Source organism: Triplophysa dalaica, chromosome 15 (genome assembly GCF_015846415.1).
Source record: "Triplophysa dalaica isolate WHDGS20190420 chromosome 15, ASM1584641v1, whole genome shotgun sequence".
Taxonomy (NCBI): Eukaryota; Metazoa; Chordata; class Actinopteri; order Cypriniformes; family Nemacheilidae; genus Triplophysa; species Triplophysa dalaica.
In genome coordinates, this window is record NC_079556.1 from 9741773 (window position 1) to 9761886 (window position 20114).

Here is a 20114-nt window from a genome sequence, read left to right on the forward strand (position 1 = left end):
GACCTGTTTACTTTTGGTTTTAAACTAAGAAACAACACTCAAATGTAATGAGCAGGCAATTTGGTTTAATCGTTTGTAAATATAATGTCATATATGTTACTTAAAGACATATTTATATTAAATTTGTCAAAAAAATATTTGCTGCATCCAGGTTACCCCGTGTTATTCGTTTTGAGAGGTTATCTGGGAAAAACGAACCTGCAAATTTTGTGACTGGCCAATCAGAATCAAGCATTCCAACGAGTCATATTATAAAAATACATAAAATATATTTATATTTTTATATTTATGTTAAAAAGATTTTTTTAAATAAATAAAAATTCTTTAAATTAAATTCAAAATGACTGTTAGTATAGACCATTTTGGACCTGTTTTAGTTGACTATAGTTGTTGAACTGAAACTTCTGGAGTTAACATTTGGCAAATCAATCTAGTTGAGGATTATTTATTTCTTCTGAACAGATCTTTGTCCTGAAAACAACTGAGAAGCACAGATTTGTTGAACTTGACTATACAAAGCTACCATACAGGTGAGTGTATAGACGGCTGGGCAACTCTAACACCTGCACTCCAATATAAAGCTGGATTTGATACCGACACCGGCTTTGAGGTGGGCCGGCAGACAGAACGGAGGCCGGCAGACAGAACGGAGACTCTGCACCTTCCATTTCTTAAAAAAGGAGTCACCTTCACCTGATGGGCCGGCCCGTGGCGCCTCGGCGAAAGGAAACTACCCCTCGAACTGCTCTGAGGAGTCAGTAGTCTCGCACCCTCCAAACCCTGCTGTCACTAATAGCCAAAACACCGGCATCCATTACAGAATCGCTCCGGTCTCAATCTACATTAAAATTAAATTTCACCTTCATCAAGGAGTAAATGAACACATGGAAAGGTGAAGTAATCTTATTTACGAGACGAGCTGTTTGTATAATTACACGAGAAGACCAAGAAAAGGTCAGGTGGGGTCGCTATTTGCATGGGTAAGTAATTTGTAGATTGTCAGTTGTAATAGCGCCGGCAGATGGATGTTCCCGTGGATAGGGTTAAATTAGCTTCAATAATAGGCAATTACACTGTGATCAATCCAGATGATAGATCTAAGTGGCAATACGCGGGGACTGCATGAGGCGCTGGCTGATTTCACATTCCGAACTCCTTCCGCTGCCAAAGTGACGACTAGACGTGTCGGAGTCTTGTGGGGGGCAGTGGAGATGTGGCGGGAACATCTCAGAAACATCTCATTGCCCGAAGAAAGAAAAGGTTCAACAGTTCACGTGACATCCCGACAAAGCAGCGCAATAACCCCAGGTATATCCCTCAGGGATAAATCATAACAAATTTGGTGAAGAGATACCGGCGCAACGTTTTAAAGTGGAGTCGGTCAGGACATTTTTGTGCCCTTGTGTGAGGCGCAGACGTTTTATAGCTACCGAAGCACTTGCATATAGAGCTGTAATTAACGCGGGAAAATAAAACTATTTCATGAGCGAGCCCTAATGGATGTGGGCGGACGTCGCGAGGGCCGAGTCTGCCCGGCGACAGCTCCTCATTGGCCATGGCCACGCCCCTTCGATTGGACACGGGGCCAAAAGTTCTCTTTTCTGTTATGAGCACTAGGCTAATTAAGATTTGACATAAAAGTGTCAATAAAATATGTAGCCTCTTAACATGGGATGGCTTTGGGACACTTGCCCTTGTGTAAGAACTAGTAAAACAACAAAATGGGAGATTGTTGCTAGGCAAAGACCTAAATATGTTCAAAATACTTTTAGTGACAGTCATTTTCCACAATGTTTTGTACTCATGTCAAGACGCACGTGTCCGGTGTAGTTAGCAACCTCCCCGGGGGCAGCCAATAGGCATTAAAAGGTCTTTCCAATACTACATTTGGGAGGCCTAACAGCTAATTCGATGGCTTCGATCGTAATCGTCAGCATTCACCCGCGCCCAGATTAATGGCCCTGTCGCTTGTCCGTCATCACTCAGCTCCGCCCGCCAGCTGTCATAAATTACAGCTCATAAATAAGATGGAACAATCATGCAAACTCTATCAATTTCCCTCTGATCAGCTCACGCCTCTCAGGCCTGACAGTCAAATGCTAATGTTATTTTGCTCCAAAGGCTAGGCTGTCAATTAAAGAAAGGTCTCGTAAGGCGACGGAGGTGCGATGAATATAGCGAGTGAGATTAAATGCCTGTCTGTGTGAATGAAAGAGCGTAGATGAGAAAAACATTTAACACGGATGCGGCACATAATCATGCTAATTTAATATTACTTGAGGACGGCTTTCTGTGGCATATTTAATCACGCTTTGTTTCATGATTACCCTAAACTGTTATGCATAATAAGAATACAGTATCACGAAGTCTTGAGGAATCATTTTTTTATTCATGATCTGTCATTTATTAGTGGTGCTTGCTAATGATGTGCAGTTACTTCACAAAGAGTTGAGATTTACGTTTTTTACCTGGTGAATATAAATCCTATATACAGATATTCATGGCAACCCAGAGAGAAAATAAAGAAAAGTGTGATTAGTCATCATGTTTCACCCTTCCGTCATTCAAAACCTGCATGACTTTTTCTTTTGTCAATACAAAAGAAGATATTTTGAGAAGAGTCTCAACGGTCTTGTGTCCATACCATGGAAGTCAATGAGAGCCAATGTTGTTTGGTGACCAACACTTCAAAGTAAGTCATACAGGTTTGAACAATCAAGGGGGTGAATAAATGATGAAAGAATTTTCTTTTTTGGGTGAACTAACCCTTTAACCATGGTTGAACTATGGAAGCCATAAAAGCATGGATAGGTACCACTCACATTTTTCATCATATAAAACAAACCTCACTTTTTCTGTGTTATAAGTGCTATAGTCGGGCCCCGGGTGCATCTAACATTTCAGAAAACTTGAAAAATAAGAACCCGGTAAGTTTGATATGGTGTGCCAAAACAAGACAAAACTGCCAATGTGAGTAATATTTATCAACAGTCTGAATTTTCGTAAATGTACCGTATACATTGGAGGATAACATTAGTTTATGATAGCGAAGGGAGCTTTCAGTCACGGGCTAAATAGAACATTCAAAGCCAGTGTTAAACTTGATGTATATAAGTGCAGATGGACACTTGGAGTTTAGCTGTATGAATGAATGTGCGTTTATCTGTTTCATTTCAAATGTCTCTAATCATTCGTGCTTACGCTGAAAAATCATTCACAGCATACTAGTTATGCTTTCACGTTGTGTGTGTAACGTTATAACTTGTCAACGACAAGCACTTGCAGGTGCGCAATCCGTTGATTTTAGGCAAGCATACACGCATAAAGTGAGGCTGTTTGCTATGACGGATTTCTTTGTCTCCTGACGAATGATTTGAGATGTTTAAGACGAAACTAACCGCAGAAGAATTCAGGAAACGTAATTTAGCTAAACCATTGCCATGGCAGTACAACTCATGTGTTGAAAAGCCGGACAGAAGGCTGCAGGGTGCGCTTTAACTCATCATTTTTAAAGAGACATGCACTAAAACGGGTTGCTGTGAGGAGAGCTGTTTTTGACGAGGCAAGAAGGGTTTTGTTAACACAGCCATTGAGTGTTTTTAAGCAAAATATGTTCCAGACATTTCATGAAGACCCTAATAAATCATAACAACTTGTTGAAAGCGGTCGTATGAGGAGACCTTTAAAGGGATCTTTTACCCCAAAATGAAAATTCTGTCATCATTTCCTCACCCATCCGTCATTTTCAACCTGTATGGCTTTCTTCTGAAGAACACAAAAGAAGATCATAACTCATTCGCCGCCAGCCTTTTAAAAAAAAATTTGCCAGCCTACGCCAGCGTTTTTTAACACTTTCACACAACTTTAATGGCTCACGGTAAATTTTCTGTAAAGAATATATGGACAAACAATATGTCAAATGAAGAGTCTCTGCTTTTAAACAAAATAAACCGTATTCTTCTATCTTCATTTGTTCGTTTTTATCACTCCGTATATGAGGGTAGGTGTCTACAAAAATGCATCACTTTGATTAAACAGCCGAGATAATTAACGTTTTTGTCAAAGATTCCGCCCAGATACACTCAGAACAATCATTAAAAACCGCCAAAACATATACGTTCTAGGTTCTGGGAATCTGTACTTTGCCCAAAGGTGTGTAATAGCGGCACCTGCTGTACAACAGTACAAACACTGATTGCCGTAATAACTCGTCTTTGGCGGGGAAGCGTTTTTTTTTAATTGACGAGATAACTCGTCAATGGCGTTGAAAGAGTTAAGAAGAATGTTGGTATCCGAATAATGGTGGTACCATTCTCTTGCATTGGTTTTGTTTTAATACAATAGAAGTGAATGTGTACTGCCCTTGTTAGGTTATCCACATTCTTCAAAATATCTTCTTTTGTGTTTTGCGTAAGAAAGAAAGCCATACGGATTTAAAATGACAATAGAGCGAGTAAACGATGACAAAATTTTCAGTTTCGGGTGAACTATCCCTTTTAAAAAGGTAAAAGTCATGTTTTTTTTGTATAATGCAGTTAACTCTTAATCTAACTCAGTTTACATTTTCTTTTGATAAAATGACCAAATAAGTGGATTGAAAAATAGTTATATGACCTGGTATTTGTAGGCTGTGTAGGGTTGCAGTTTGTCATCATGACAAGAGGTTGAGGAGTTACGGTAGACCAATGTTTCTGTAGAGCGGCTTTCTGTGTCTGAAATCTGTTTGCGGTACAACTCGTAGAACAAAAGTTTCCCATTACGCTCAGCTGGAGGTGACCAGGACACCAAGAACACAGTCTGTATGCCCTTAGTGTTAGTCTGTAAGTCCAGCAATGGAGCAGGTTGGCCAGTAGGGGGCGACTCAAGCGTCTGCACTGAAGACCAGTCACTAGCTGCACACCCTAAAAGTGTGCAGGCATCCACTCTCACCTCATACCTGCAATATAAACAAAAATAAACAAATGTCAAACACATTTGTTAAAATATCAGTGCACAATGAGCAAATGTTTTCAATGTGTAAAGTGCATATACATAAAATATGTATTGAATTGTTCCAAAGTATCACATCTGATTTTTTGTGTGAAGCCATTGAAGAAAAAAAGTAGGTAATAACTTTAATATTTTTACATTTATTTATAGACCTCATTAATGGCAAATATAAAAAAGATAAATCACATTTTTGTCCCTATACTAGTAAGTAAATATTTTTTTGTTGTTATGAACATTAAGTATAGACAATGAACGGTCCTCTCCTTCAGAAGGTCACCAGCGAGGGACTGAAGGAGAAAAGGGAGAGATGAGGGGAGAATAAGCGGAAGGTCGTTCCAAAGAGGCAATGAGTTGCGAGTTGATAATGTTGATGAACCATTATCATCACCCACTTATCTAGATTTCACTTCAACATACGTATACAGCCCCCGACTTTGGTCATCCCTCATTTGAGTACCTCCTCCTTTTGACCGTCTTTATCTATGCCACAGATGGAAAAAGTAGAAAAGGCTCAAGGTTGACTACTTTCCTCCCGCACAGGATATTTCTATCCTTCCTCCTTATTTTATAAAGTTTTATCATTGTATCTATTTTTAATGAAACAGTGAGGGGGCTGACACATGTTCAGTTTAAAAAACACCCCATAAAATGCTCTGGAGATGGTGTTAAATTTGAGATTTGAATTTGTAAGGTGTCTTTAACTAACAATCACTCAAAAAATCACCATCCAAGATGCGACAATGTATATTGTATATTTGTCATTCAATATATTACAAGCTACAATTTACTGTAAATTAGTAACTTTTTATTTTTGTGGACTGCTGTTACAAAATAAAAATTACGAGCTCGCTTGTGCAAACTCACTGCCAAAGGGTGGTTTCAAGGACATTGCTGTCCAGTTGCCAAAGTGCTCTGGCTAGTTGCTAGGCAGTTGTTGTGGTGTTTGCTAGGCTGTTGCTAAGCTGTTGCTATGGCACACTGTTCTGTGGGTTGCTAGAGACTAAATGACGGAAAGGTGAGGTGTCATTCATTTAACATAACAATCCACACCTTAAAGTCCCCATGAAATAAAAAAGAAAATGACCACTTTTAATGGAATATTGCAATGTTTATTATAAATAGCTATTTCTGTCTGGTTAATATTTTTAATTCATTTTCCCCAAAAAATCTTCAGGCAGCCGCTGTTTGCACTAAGTGTAAATAGCAATAGGTTTCTTTGCAATATGCTATTTACACTAACCAAAAATAGCTGTTTTTTCTTTGGATTAAATAGAAATAGTAGTTAAATGCTATTTACTTATAAATAGTGGCAGATAATGTTACTGTTTTCACCTCAGTATTGTTGTGCATTAAACATTATGCAGTAATAAAGAGTGTGAATCATTTTGAATTATTAAAATGATGGCAACTTAATCTTCTTATTAAAGCCCTACTTCAACCACCAACCTTACCCTAAACCCAAACATTATGAATAAAAAATATAAATTACAGCCTTTATGATCTGTAAGGTAATAGAAAAAGGTTAAAGAGCATTTTCAGCAAAAGGTGGATTAGTACTTCGGTATCCTATGTTAAGCTATACAGACTTTACACTTTCCACCACTGGAGTCTCTGTATGAAATGGCATTGAATATTCCAAGCACATATTGGTGGGCGGAGCTAGTGCAAATAGTCTCTGCCAACAAGGCGGTGTATTTGTACTCATTGGAGATAGACACTCCGAAATCCTCCCTCTCTCTTTTAGCAAAATCTTCCGCCCTCTACTGGCTATCATTCTCTGAAGACGTCACTTAGACGATTTGGACAGAACATCAATTAACTCCTCCCCTCCAACAGTAAAGTCTGCTTCCAGTTCAATTTCAAAATGAAACGTCTGTTTCTATTCATCCGATCAATTCTCAGTGGAAAACAAAAGCCACACCCATTATTATTCTTATTCTATATTCGGTTTCACTTGGAAATACGTCAGAACGCAGAAGTAAAGTCTATCGCAACTTCTAGTTCCGGGGACATTAATCAGTAATATTTTCTAAGCAGAGCAATTTCTGCCATTCTATTAAACCTAACGTTGTTACTACTGCATGCTGGAATTGTTACCTGTAGTAGGGCTTTAATTCCGTGAGGGAGAATGTTTGGCTCTGAAACGCATTGTGGTGTGAAGCAAAAACAAAGCGTTTCACGTTCGGCTCAGCTGGGTCTCTTTTGTAGAGCGAGTAGGTAATGATAACTCCATTTGGTCGTGCTGGAGGATCCCATTGTACCATAACACTAAATGGCCCTGAAGCCTCTAGTCTAGGCGGTGCCACACCAGAGGGTGCTGAAGCATGAGTCATAGCGACTGCTGGTGGGCTAGTGGCTGCCCCTTGACTATTATTGGCAGTGATGGTGTAGCTATACTCTATGCTGGGAAGTAACGTGAAGTCATGGTAGCGGGTGTCAATCCCAGTGTAAATGAGACTCCCTTTACGATGGAGCTCATACCCTGTTATTACTCCATTTGGATGTTGGGGTTCTCTCCACGTGACCTCTACTGATTCTGGGCCTGTGACTTTAAGAATGGGGGCGGGCATTCCTAAGGGCTGGGCTTCTCTAGTCTTGGCAAAGATGGGCGAACTTGCTGTGCAACCACCATTTGTGCAGGCTGTTAAGATGATGCTGTAGGAAACATGTGGGTGGAGATCCAACACCTGGACGCTCAAACGTTTTCCACGATAGACCTCCTCGTCATTAACTTTGAGGACATAAACAATGATTTCCCCATTTTGGAAAGACGGTACGGCCCATGTCACATTAAAGGTATAGGAAGTGATGTCAGACACTGATGGTTTCTCCACATTAGCAGGGGCATCTTCTAGCGTCCTGATCTGTCTCTGCGTACTAGTAACACACCCGGCTATGGTGCACGCAATGACAGCGTAACTGTAGAGACTGTACGGAGTTAAATCTACATCAGTGTAGTTGTGAACGCTAGAGTCAAAGCTAAAATGAAAGCCAATGTTGTCCCTTTGAATCCTGTAGGTCAGAAGAACACCATTGGGCTCCAGAGGTGGTGTCCAAGATACAAAGAGTTCATTAGGCTTGCGGTCTATATGACTGACAATTGGGACAGCCAGACCTCTTGGAGGAGCTTGTCTGGTGTGAACCACCAGCCAAGGGCTATCAGTATATCCGGCTGCATTTGAAACCCGAATGCGAAATTTGTACTTGCTCCAGGGCAGCAGGCCAGACATATTGTAGAAGAAGTTGCCAGCTTGGGTGTTGTTCTCTGTGAAAACGATCTTGGCTCTCAAAGAGTTGTCTTCTTCACTGCGTACACTGGAGTCTTCGAGACTCACAGCCAGAACCTTGTACTGCAGGATCCTACCATTGGGCTGAGCAGGTGGAGACCAGTGGAGTTCCACACTGCGTGCATGGAGCTGCTGTACTGCAGGAGCTGGCTGGGAGGCAGGAGCTGCTTCCTCTGTCGTTGCGCGTTGAGGTGCGGTACGTGTGCAACCAGCCTCTGTGCAAGCTTCAAGGATGAGCGTGTACTCGGTATAGGGTTCCAGACGGCGGAATAGGAATTGTCGCGCAAGACCACTGAACTCCAAGTTGCCCTCATTAAACACATTGTATATCTGTGGGAAGAAATACGTTAAGGAAGATCCAGACTATGATATTGCAATCTTACAGTTGTAGTGGTCAGCATACCTTGATGACTCCATTTGGAAAAGCAGGTTCAGACCAATGTAGCAGCAGTGCTCGAGCATGTTCTCTCTTCTCAACACTGAAGTTAGCCAAACCACTGGGAGAAGCTTCAAAAGTCTGAATGGTGACCCAGGGACTGGACACCTGGCCGACTCCATTAAATGCCTCTACACGTACGTTGTATGTAGTGTACGGCTCCAATCCAAATATATGAGCCTGATAAAAGCTACCCTAAAACACAAAGCATAAACAAATAGCTATAAACATAAATAATAAAAATATAATATTAAGTAGTAGTAGTGGTAGTAGTAGTATATAATATTATTGTTTAATTATAAATAAATTGTTGTCATATTTTATATATGCAGTACTCAGGTATAATTTTCTTATATCGATTGTATATAAATATAATCTGTCTAAATCAAACATAAATTTAAATCCTGGATCAAAATATAATGTAAGGATAAAATAATAAATAAAATATAGCAGGAATATTAATACTGACAACAAGACAGGAAAAAATGATATTCATTTGGGAATGCAACATTTTACTGGACCCAGGTTTAATCACAATTTTGTAAATCGATGTTTGTTTGGAACAGCAGGCTTTTTCCATTCCTGAAATAAAATTTAATTCGACCAGAAAACACGCAAACATAATTCTCACCCCCAACAATAAACCAGCAGACCCCCTCTCTACTGTCCCTCTGCAGATTTAACGTCCCAATCCATTACATCGCTGGGAGGCACTGGGGCATTTAAAAAGCTACCTTTTTACGTGGTTGAAAAATTGAGAACATTTGGACTATAAACCAGCAAACATATGCACATTGTCAATAGAGACAGCTGTTTCATTTCAGTTTATCTCAGCGCAGAGACTTATATCCTGCCCCTAGATGGCAATGCTATCAAACACTTTCCCAAACACGAGCACCAAGACATTAACAAGCAGTCGTCGCTCATCCAGCGTACTCAAGGCAGCCATTAAAAAGCGACTAAGAGAATTGATTTTTGTTATAGATTTCCAAATAAATGTTTATGGCACAGATTCCTAAAGTGTGGGAAGTGTTTAAGTTTTGATTAAGAGAATCGGTTACGCTGCCTTTTGGTTATGTGCAGCATTTCTCATTATAAAAGGGGATGTGTAAGGTGTATTCGTATATTAGTGAGAAAACACCGCAAATATTACAATCTAGATATTCAAAACCACACACTGATTATAAGTTACCCAATGAAAACAGTATTGAAACATCATAAACTGCATGGATCTGTGTAGTTCTATATAGAAGTCAAAAGCAGTCTTTTGTAAGACAATAGAACAGTTTACACTTTCTCCCGATTTAAAGCCGGAAAGAGTCCTCGCTGTTTGAAACATTAAAGAGGAATCAGAGTCAGAAGCCCATTTAGCGTTAGCTCATAGTATCAGTCATTTGTAAAGGAAAAAAAGTCTTTTAAAATCCCTTTTCTTTCCTCTTTTCCTCTTTCAAGCTAGCGCAGGTCTAGCGTCTCACATATGTGTGATTTCCTGTGACAGCGCTGGGGGCTGTTGGGCCAGGGGATGATTTTAATTAAGAATAACCATGTGGATTTGTCACAACAATTATGCTGATTAGATGAAAGTGGAGATTCCTGACCCTTCAAAGGTGTGGGACTGCTTCATTTGCATACAGTAGACACACTGTCCCGGCCCGCCGTTGCTGACTTCAGCCCGAGCTTGATTTTATTAGTATTACGCTAACAGCTACAGTGCTTGGGAAATGCCTCATCAAAAAGCATCAAATGAAGCCTTTGGCAAAAGAGGTTTTAGGCAATGTTTGAAGTAAACCCTACCTGCATTCTGTGGGTGATTCTGTATGAGAATTTTAGAAAACTGATATATACCGACAACTCAAATAACGGAGAGAACAATGTCTGAATATATTTTTTTAAGTTTTTTTATTTTATTTGTTTCTTAAAGCAGCAATCTGTAACTAAGTATCTATGTTTACTGTAAGTAGTTTCAAGTCAAATTATGTCATATTGATTACTTGCCATTGAGAAGTGTTCAAAAAAGGTCAATTTGATAAAAAAATATTTCTAGATTGTATAATGTATCAAAGCAGCTTTAAAGTAAATACAGGAGAGCTTAGTACAGGCAAAAAATAGATAAATGGTGTATGAAATAGTTAAAATGGTAAAATTACAAAATACAAGTAGCCTGCATTGGCCAACTGCAAAAAAAGTCAAAATATGAAATTAAAATATAAAATATAAAATATGTCAAAATATTAAATATAAAAAAGATAACAGTATCAATAGTGTATATTAACGATGCTTGCTTTTTAAAAATATATGATTTATGATTGGAATGTTGTATTAATGTTGTTATCACAAAAATATGGACAATATTATGTATACATAATTATTGAACACTGATTTTTTATATGTACATGCTAACTAATGCTTTTTGCTTATTTTACGAAAAATATTTACTGATAACAGGTTTCAAATCTTCTAAAATATCTTATATAGAATATTGATCACTACAGTCAGATTATTGGCCAAAAATCCCAAGTGAAGCAGTGCCTCCAAGACGCAGTGATTGGCTAATTACTCAGCCAATAAGATAACGCCTGGCACCCAAATATGTTTTTAGCAAAAATTAATTTGTTTGTACCCACACAGATGCTAAAACACAGATACCCAAATACATTATAGCTAACAGATACCCATAATAAATAAATGCAAAGAATGACATTTCTTTAAAGGTCCAACCCCTCTCTTCATCTCATTCCTACACATTTAGCACTCAACTGTTGAGAGGTTCTACACACTTCATTTCAACCCATCTACACATTTGTTCAGCTATAATGAAAACAGACTATGACCCAGTGCCTGAGATGCCTTTATTTGTGGTTTAGTTGTAAAGTTCTGTTCGGACAGACTCAATCAGACGGAGAGCTCTTGAATCACTGAGATTCTTCAGACCGAGCTGGTGTCTGATGAAGCAAACCCTCACGCATGCAAACACACACAGGCTGAAACAGAAAACAGTACCGTTTACGGCCAAGTGTGTGTGACAATCAAGAATATGAATGATAGAAGAAGCATTTAGAAAAGAGAAACACAAGCATGCACAGTCAAGTATACCCCTAACTTCAGACCCTTAAATCAGAAATTAGATTTAAAAGGCACTCTCAAGTGTTTATGCAGTATTACAAATCAAAAGCAGATTTTTGAATGCATAAAATACAAAAGCAAACCACTACTCTATATTTATGTATGAGTTATAAATATATAATGTGTTTACTATGTTATTTTATCTATAAAACTCCACAGATTATTTTATTTTATTCTTCCTTATAGCCCAAAAGAAGATTTTTTGGGTAACCAAACAACACTGGCCTCCAATATAAGGACAAAAAACCAAAGACACATTTCTCAGAATATCTTCCTTTGTGTCCCACAGATATGGATCACAAAGTATATATATTTTTGGGTGAACAACCATTTAACACTACTGAACATCCATGTATGTAATTCAGATGTTAAAATACCACAAACACTGTGTGTCGCAAGCCCCATTTACCGGCAAACACCTAAAAGATAACAAAACTTCCACAAGCTCAGAGGAATCCACAATGAAAACCCCGCAGCCCGTTGGAAGCTCCCCTACGTTTGTCCTTTCTGCAAATGAGCAAGTCCGGGTTTCACTAGGGCTCAATCGAGCAGCTCCGGGTTCTGTTCGGATCAGACCGCACGTATACGAGGCTACGCAAAGACACGGTCCGACGCGTGGCCATCATGTTTATGCACTCTTCGCTGTGTTCTTAATGATAAACTAACAGATTGTAAACATGCCGCTGGTGTTCCGAACCCCCCCTGGTTTATTTCTTCCGCATTTTTTAAACAATGTCCTTCATGTTAGAGTGGTTACAGGCAGCAGAAGGACATCATTAGAGCCATGGTTAAACTGTAATTTACACCATTAGGAAGGCAGGAGCAATTTTTATTGCCTAGTAAATTTCAGCTCTGAAATATTTGGACCATATGGCTCAATTTGTGTAATAACCTTAATTTCTTGCACCCTTCAGGTCCGCCTGCATCTCCGCTTGCCACTCCGACAGAGTTGGGCTTCTGTGCGCAAAAGGCGAAGCGTCTACGGAACGGTGGTGGAGATTAATAAGGTGTCACGTCCTGTTTGGGTGAAGGCATTGGAACAGCAGCCAGATGGTATCTCTGCAAATGACTGTCAGGGGTCCTGATCTAATCAATAGGATGTATTAATACATCTCCCATCGCTGGGGTTCTCATGGGGATGCTGAGCAACATCTGGAAAGATCAGGAGGGGGAGAGAGAGAGACTGAGAGAGACAGAGAGTGTGTGAGAGAGAGAGCTCACAAAAAACAGAGGGAGAAGGAAGATACTGAAAAATAGGAAAACAGAAAGAGAAAGAGAGAGAGAGAGAGAGAGAGAGAGAGACAGAACACGAAAAACAGAGAGAATTGATAGGTAAGAATAATAGAAAAGGGAGAAAAAAAAGGGAAGTGAAAAAGTGGACGAGAAAACAGCAGAAAAAGTAAAAGATTAAAACATAAACATAAAAGAGAGCTAAAAGAGAGAGAGAGATAGAGAAAGAGGGAGCAGGTATGGTGCTGGCTGTGACTGGGCCTGCCTAATCTCTCATGTAGGCTTGATAAGTGTTTGGTAATGAGGGGCGTCTGCGCACATGGTGAGGGAGGAATCTTTTGGCGGCTCAGACCGCCTGTGCTCCGTAGCCTCATTCAGTCCCGCCGCCATGACGTCCACATTAATCACACACACTGGCACGAGGTACTGCACACAGCACAGCCAGAGATCAATAGCAGCCCCACCCACCAAAATAAAGTGCGATAGAGAGCGAGCGAGAGAGCGCATGGCCGTTCTCAGACCACCGGAAACCTCTTCTCTGCAAAAGTGCTACTGAGAAACATAACACCATCTGCTCCACTATCTGATTGGTCCACTCGTCCCATGTGTCCAAACAGGACAATTCTTATATCAAACAGGAAATATCAAGCACAAGTCTATTTTTATCGTCCATTTGTGAGACTGTATTACTAAAGTCATTTTCTTTGATAATTTGGTACTTACTTTTCTGCATAAAATCATCCTACATAGTGTTAAGAACATTCTGTAAAAAATTATAACCTTGGAATATCTTATATTGACCGAGTAAAACTAAGAATGTCAAATATTAAAATCGTTGTGAAATTATAATAAGGCTATCTCAGAATTAAGCTGTGTCCGAATTCGCTCCCTCCTATATAGAGCACTATATCGTGTCAAAAACTTGTTCCCTACATTCCTTCACTACTTTTACCCACAGTGCACTGCAGATTTTGAGTGCACATCTGATGTACACTCACTGTTTCCCATGATGCAACGTGAATCAACCACTTGGTTAAAATCCCCTGGAGAAAAGATACCGTTAATGCCACAAATGTACGTTTATACGCTTGTGTTTGTTCTTGTAGACAATTATTTTCTACCTCTTTAAAAATGAACAGATTTAATGAATGTTATAGACAGTAGTGTTATTAAATAATTGTATTAAACATTATTGTAGCAAAGATCAAAGTAAACGGGAAGAAGGAGGCGGGGACCGGCGAACATTAACCAACTTTCAATCAAATAAACACACAACCAAACGAAAGCAAAACGCCGACATCTACCTCACGGTCGACTGCCGACCACACAAACATAAAAAACAAAAGTCCAAGCCTGGTTCTCACTCATCGTACACTCGTGTCGCTCGTCAATTTATGCGTCCGATCTCCTCCATGAGAGATGCGAGACCGGTGCAATGTGCAGCTGACAATTATCACTCGAGTCACCGGCTTCGTGCCGTGCCCTCACCGGCTTGCTCATTACAGCTATAAATAAACGTTATGGTAAATAAACATGACAAACTGTTTTTTGGTTCTCCGTATTATAAACTATTACAATAAATGTGAAAAAAAATTCATTACAGTTATAAAGCCATGCAGGTGTCACCGGGTGGCTTGATTGCTGGCCATAACAAGCGGCAGCTGAAGCGAATTAAGCTGCGCTTCATTGAAGCACGCGCTCAGGACGAGGGTGTATAAAAGAGTGGTGTTCTGGGCAAGCAAGGGGTGGTGTATCTGGGCTGGTGTGTGTCTTGACGGCGGCGCAACCGGAGAGAGCTGAAGGTTGGATGTCTGATCGGTGTTCTAGTGGGAAGAGATTACACAGCAGAGGGGAAGGTCGCTGATGTGTTCACGTCAAACTTCTGCAGTCGCCATCCTTGGAGTCATTCACCCTACAGCAAGAGGAGAAACAGGTCGACTAATCACTGTGGAGATGAAGTGAGTTTGCAGTGTCTGAGAGAGTGAAATACACACGTGTGAGGATTCCTAAGAGTGATTTATGCACGAGTGTGGTGAGGTCTAACGACTGTGTTTCTCCAGAAACTGAGATGAATGACAATTGACGTCTGCATATGAAGATCCTTTTTAATTGATCTGCCTAAAGCTGTGTTCAGGTTTTCCTTTGTGCCCGGAGTGGCGACGGACTCAAGCTGAGCTTGAACTCCGTCGTTGTCTGTCCCTCGGGGAAGAGGAGAAGTTGCTGTCCTCCCCTGGTTTGTTCTGTGAACTGACACACCAGCCGAGCCCGAACACCGTCGTTGTCTGTCCCTCGGGGAAGAGGAGAAGTTGCTGTTCTCCCCTGGATTGTTCTGTGAACTTACACACCAGCCGAGCCCGAACACCGTCGTTGTCTGTCCCTCGGGGAAGAGGAGAAGTTGCTGTCATCCCCTGGACTGTTCTGTGAACTTACACACCAGCCGAGTCTGAGCATTGTCGGCTGCCTGTCTCACGAACACTTCCGAGGAGACGAAGGAAGCCACTGTCTCACCCACGAACATTTGCATCACTGCTTTTAATGTTTTAAGTTAATAAAATACTTACCCTTTTAAATCCACTTCTTGTTGTCCGCCTCTTGGTGTCCTCGGGTGTCTGCTCCTCCGGAGTGTGGTTATTGGCCCTCGGCCCTAACATCGGTGACATCACTTTTGGCGTAGTCGGCAGGATTACCACTCGGAGTTGAGCGGCCGGAGGACCCAGGATGGCGGACGAGGACTTGCCAGCCGTCCGGCAGCCGATGGCATCTATGTTCATGGGAGTTCCGTGGGCTCAAAAGTATGGTGGATCTGGCTCTGAGTTGAGTTTTTCGGACTGGAGGGCGCAAGTGGAGTACTTGGCCGGACTGCAAGGGCTCAGTGAAGCCCAGAAGATACAGTTTGTCTTGAATTCACTTGAGGGGGAGGCGAAGAGAGAAGTCCGAGCAGCACCTGAAGCCGTCCGAGCCACCACACGGGCCATATTCGAATTTCTGTCTGGGCAATACGGTGATTCGACTCCGGTGGCAGTGTTACGAACGCAGTTTTTCAATTGTAAGCAGGTACCTGGGCAGACACTGCGAGCATTCGCTCTGCGACTACGGGAACTGTTCTCCAGGCTGAAGAATCGAGAACATCATGGACTGGGAGAGGAAGAGACACTGTTAAGAGACCAGTTCCTGTTGGGGTTACGAGAAGGTCCAAGACGACAGAGTCTGAGGTTACAGCTTCGAAGGGACGCCACCCTGACATTCGAAGATGTACGTAAGGAGGCCCTAGCCTTGGAACAAGATCACCATCAGACTGTAGAAACACCGGTGTGTATGGCTGCAAGTGGAATGAGTGCCCCAACACAGCCCGAACCGACCGACTGGAAGCGGACCCTACGTGCGGAGTTAATGAAAGACGTCCGAGAAGAAATGGCCGAACTCTCAAAATCCATTCTTGGAGAACTCCGCCGTGGACGGCCAGAGCCCCTGCCCCTACCTCGAGAACGTTCGTATTCTGACGGAGGGAGAGATCCGGGAAGACGCACCAGCCGTCCGTTCAGTTCCAGGTTCCAGTGGGATGAGCAGGGGCGCCCGATCTGCAACACCTGCGGAGAGCCCGGACACTACAGCCGCCAATGCGGTTCCCGACGTAGCTCGCAAGGGGGTTTTTAGAACGACCGGCCACTGTGGGTCAAGTGGTCGGGACCCCCCGGATAGACCCTTGTGTGGACTCAGCTCCACGAGACGGCCTAGTGGGACGCTGTCCCCTCCTGGAGATTAAGATCAATGGCGTTACTGTTCGGTGCCTGGTAGACACAGGGTCCCAGGTCACTATGTTGTCTGAGAGTTTGTCCAAAGATCTGTTTGATGCTCATCACTTACCCGAAGCTGAAGTCCCTTGGCTCACCCTGCGTGGGGCAAATGGCCTGCGCATCCCCTACATCGGATACCAGGTCACCAACTTCGAAATTCACGGCACCACAATCCCGAAGAAGGGGGTAGTGATCGTGCGAGACTCCTGTCTGGGAGAACATCGAGCCCTGTTAGGGATGAATGTCATCATGGACTGTTGGGAGGAACTGTTCCAGGCTGGACCTCTTCGTTACACCTCCACAGCCGAGAAGGAGTGGGAGCGTGTTGTGACTGACTGTCGGCGGGTGCAGGTGGCGATTTTCCAACGCGACCGGGAGGACGTGGGTCGGGTGGCCTGCCGGTATGCTGTTTCTGTCCCTGCCCGGAGCGAAGCTGTGGTCTGGGTTCGGCTGCCAGGTCGGACCTATGGCCCTGAAGATTGCCTCCTTGTTGAACCCCACTGGGAGTGCCAGACTGTTGAAGTCGCTCGGGGGTTAACAGTAGCCCGTCGGGGCCGAGTCGCAGTTAAAGTAAGAAACCCGAATACTTACCCCGTCCATCTGTACCGTCACCAACGACTGACCCGTATCACGCCTGTAGACCCCCACCAGGTGAGGGAGGAGCAGGAGGTCCGCTTCTGCCAAGTGAGCGCCACAGTGGTCGTGGTTGGCCTGGCGGAGAAGGAGTCTCGTCCTGGTTCCACTGCACAGGGCATGCCGGGCCACCTTCAGAGCGAGTCCCTGGAAGGAGAGGGCCTAACGGAAGAACAAACCCGCAAACTCCAGAGTCTACTGGCCAAGTGGCAACACGTCTTCTCCACCCACGACGAAGACTATGGGTGCACCGACATAGTCAAGCACGCCATTCCTACTGGAGACGCCCCACCCAGTCGAGAACGATACCGCCCAGTCCCTCCGACTTTGTATACGGAAGTACGAGCCCTACTGAAAGGAATGTTGGGACGGGGAGTTATCCGGGAGAGCAGCAGCCCATGGGCCGCCCCAATTGTCCTGGTCCGCAAGAAGACAGGCTCTTGGAGGTTTTGTGTAGACTATCGGAAACTGAACTTGGTCACCAAGAAGGATGCCTTTCCCTTGCCCCGGATCGAGGATTCCCTTACGGGACTGACCGGCGCCAGCTGGTACTCTACCCTGGACTTAGCGAGTGGCTACTGGCAGGTGAGGATGGAGGAACAGGACCGCGAGAAGACTGCCTTTACCACCCCCTTCGGCCTATTTGAATGGGATCGTATGCCCTTCGGCCTCTGTAACGCTCCTGCGACCTTCCAGAGGCTCATGCAGCGATGCCTGGGAGGGCAGCTGATGGACTCCGCCTTGGTTTACTTAGACGATGTGATCGTCTACTCCCCTGACTTCAATGGTCACTTGTCACACTTGGAGCAAGTCTTCCGGGCAATGGAACGGTATGGACTGAAGCTCCAGCCCGGGAAATGCCAGCTCCTCAGAAGAGAGGTTCAGTTCCTGGGGCACCGGGTGAGCGCTGCAGGAGTGGCTGTTGATCCGGAGAAGGTGTCTGCAGTGCAGGGCTGGGTCCCTCCGAAGACCGTAAGGCAGGTACGGTCCTTTCTTGGATTCGTCGGCTACTACAGACGCTTCATAAAGGACTTCTCAAAAATTGCAAAACCCCTGAATCAGCTGCTGGCCGGTACCGGTACCTCGCGGAGCCGAAGTTCCCCTACCATCACCTGGAGTCAGGAGTGCGAGACCGCCTTCCACCGACTCAAGCAGGAGTTGTTGCAGGCCCCCATTCTGGCTTACGCCGATTTCACCCAGCCTTTCGTCCTCTACACTGACGCTAGCAATAGCGGGCTGGGAGCCGTACTGGCCCAACGACAAGACGGGACAGAAAGGGTCATTGCCTACACCAGTCGGAGCCTCCACCCTGCTGAACGGAACGATGCCAATTACAGCTCTTTTAAAATTGAGCTGCTGGCCCTGAAGTGGGCTCTGTGCGAGAAGTTTAAGGATTACCTGTGGGGAGCCGAAGTGCTGGTAGTAACCGACAACAGTCCGCTGGTACACCTGCAGACCGCGAAGCTGGGAGCGGTGGAGCAGCGGTGGGTGGCCCAGCTCGCCAACTTCAACTATCGGCTACAATATCGACCAGGCCGAGAGCACATAAATGCCGATGTCCTGTCCCGATTACCACCAGCTAGGGAAGGGGGAACTTCAGGGCCAGAACCAGAAGAAGGGCTGATGGTGGGAGTGGTGGAAGCACCTGGAGCACGAGCGGAAGGCATACCAGCAAATTGGGGATGGGACCCCCATAGATGGAGGGAACGGCAAGAGCAGGATGAAGGGCTGGCTACCCTGTGGACTTACCTGGAGAGGAACAAATTCCCTGGGGTGGAGGAACGACAGGGACATCCGGTGAGGGTAAAGAAGCTTCTGGGGCAGTGGAAGAGGCTGAAGTTGCGAGATGGTGTGATCTGTAGGTCTGTTCTGGACTCGAGGACCCATGAGATGGTGTCTCAGGTGGTGGTGCCTGAAGCCCAAATTCAGCCGTTGCTCCAGGCCTATCATGACCAGTTAGGACATCAGGGCCAAGAACGGACAGTATCACTACTGCGTCGGCACTTCTTTTGGAGTGGTATGGAAGAGTCGGTGGGGAGGTATGTACAAGGATGCCCCCGTTGCACGCTGTTCAAGTCCCGACGAGACGTGAGGGCCCCTATGGTTCCGGTGCGACCCAGAGCCCCGTTACATATGGTGGCTATGGACTTCCTGACCTTAAGTCGCCCAGCAGACCGCTACCAGAACATCTTGGTAGTGACTGACTTGTTCACTAAGTACGCTTGGGCCATACCAACCTTGGACCAGACCGCCGCCACCACTGCCGGTGCCCTATGGAGACACGTCTTCCAGCCCTTTGGATGTCCCGAGACGCTCCATTCTGACCAAGGGCCGAACTTTGAGTCCCGTGTCATCCAGGAGCTATGCAGTCTGTACGGATGCCGGAAAACCCGCACCACGCCTTATCACCCACAGGGGAACGGAGGGTGCGAACGCTTCAATCAGACGCTCTTGAGTCTACTGGGAACACTAGATGCAGACCATCAAGGTTACTGGACGGACAGCCTGCCGGCTCTGGTGCAGGCCTATAATAACAGCATCCACAGCACAACGGGGTATGCCCCGACTTACCTGATGTTTGGGAGGCATGTGCGCCTGCCCACAGATCTGCTGTTAGGAGCA

At 44.0% G+C, this 20114-nt stretch overlaps 1 protein-coding gene across 1 annotated transcript in view; it reads right to left on the reverse strand.

Moving 5' to 3' along the window:
* ush2a (Usher syndrome 2A (autosomal recessive, mild)) overlaps positions 1 to 20114 on the reverse strand; it is a 202067-nt gene that overhangs the window by 6296 nt on the left and 175657 nt on the right. Inside the window, exons 62-64 of the mRNA XM_056768674.1 lie at positions 8680 to 8907; positions 7087 to 8606; positions 4615 to 4936 (exon numbers count right to left, since the gene is read on the reverse strand). Of these exons, the coding sequence (XP_056624652.1) occupies positions 4615 to 4936; positions 7087 to 8606; positions 8680 to 8907 (2070 nt within the window). The remainder of the gene's footprint in view (positions 1 to 4614; positions 4937 to 7086; positions 8607 to 8679; positions 8908 to 20114) is intronic.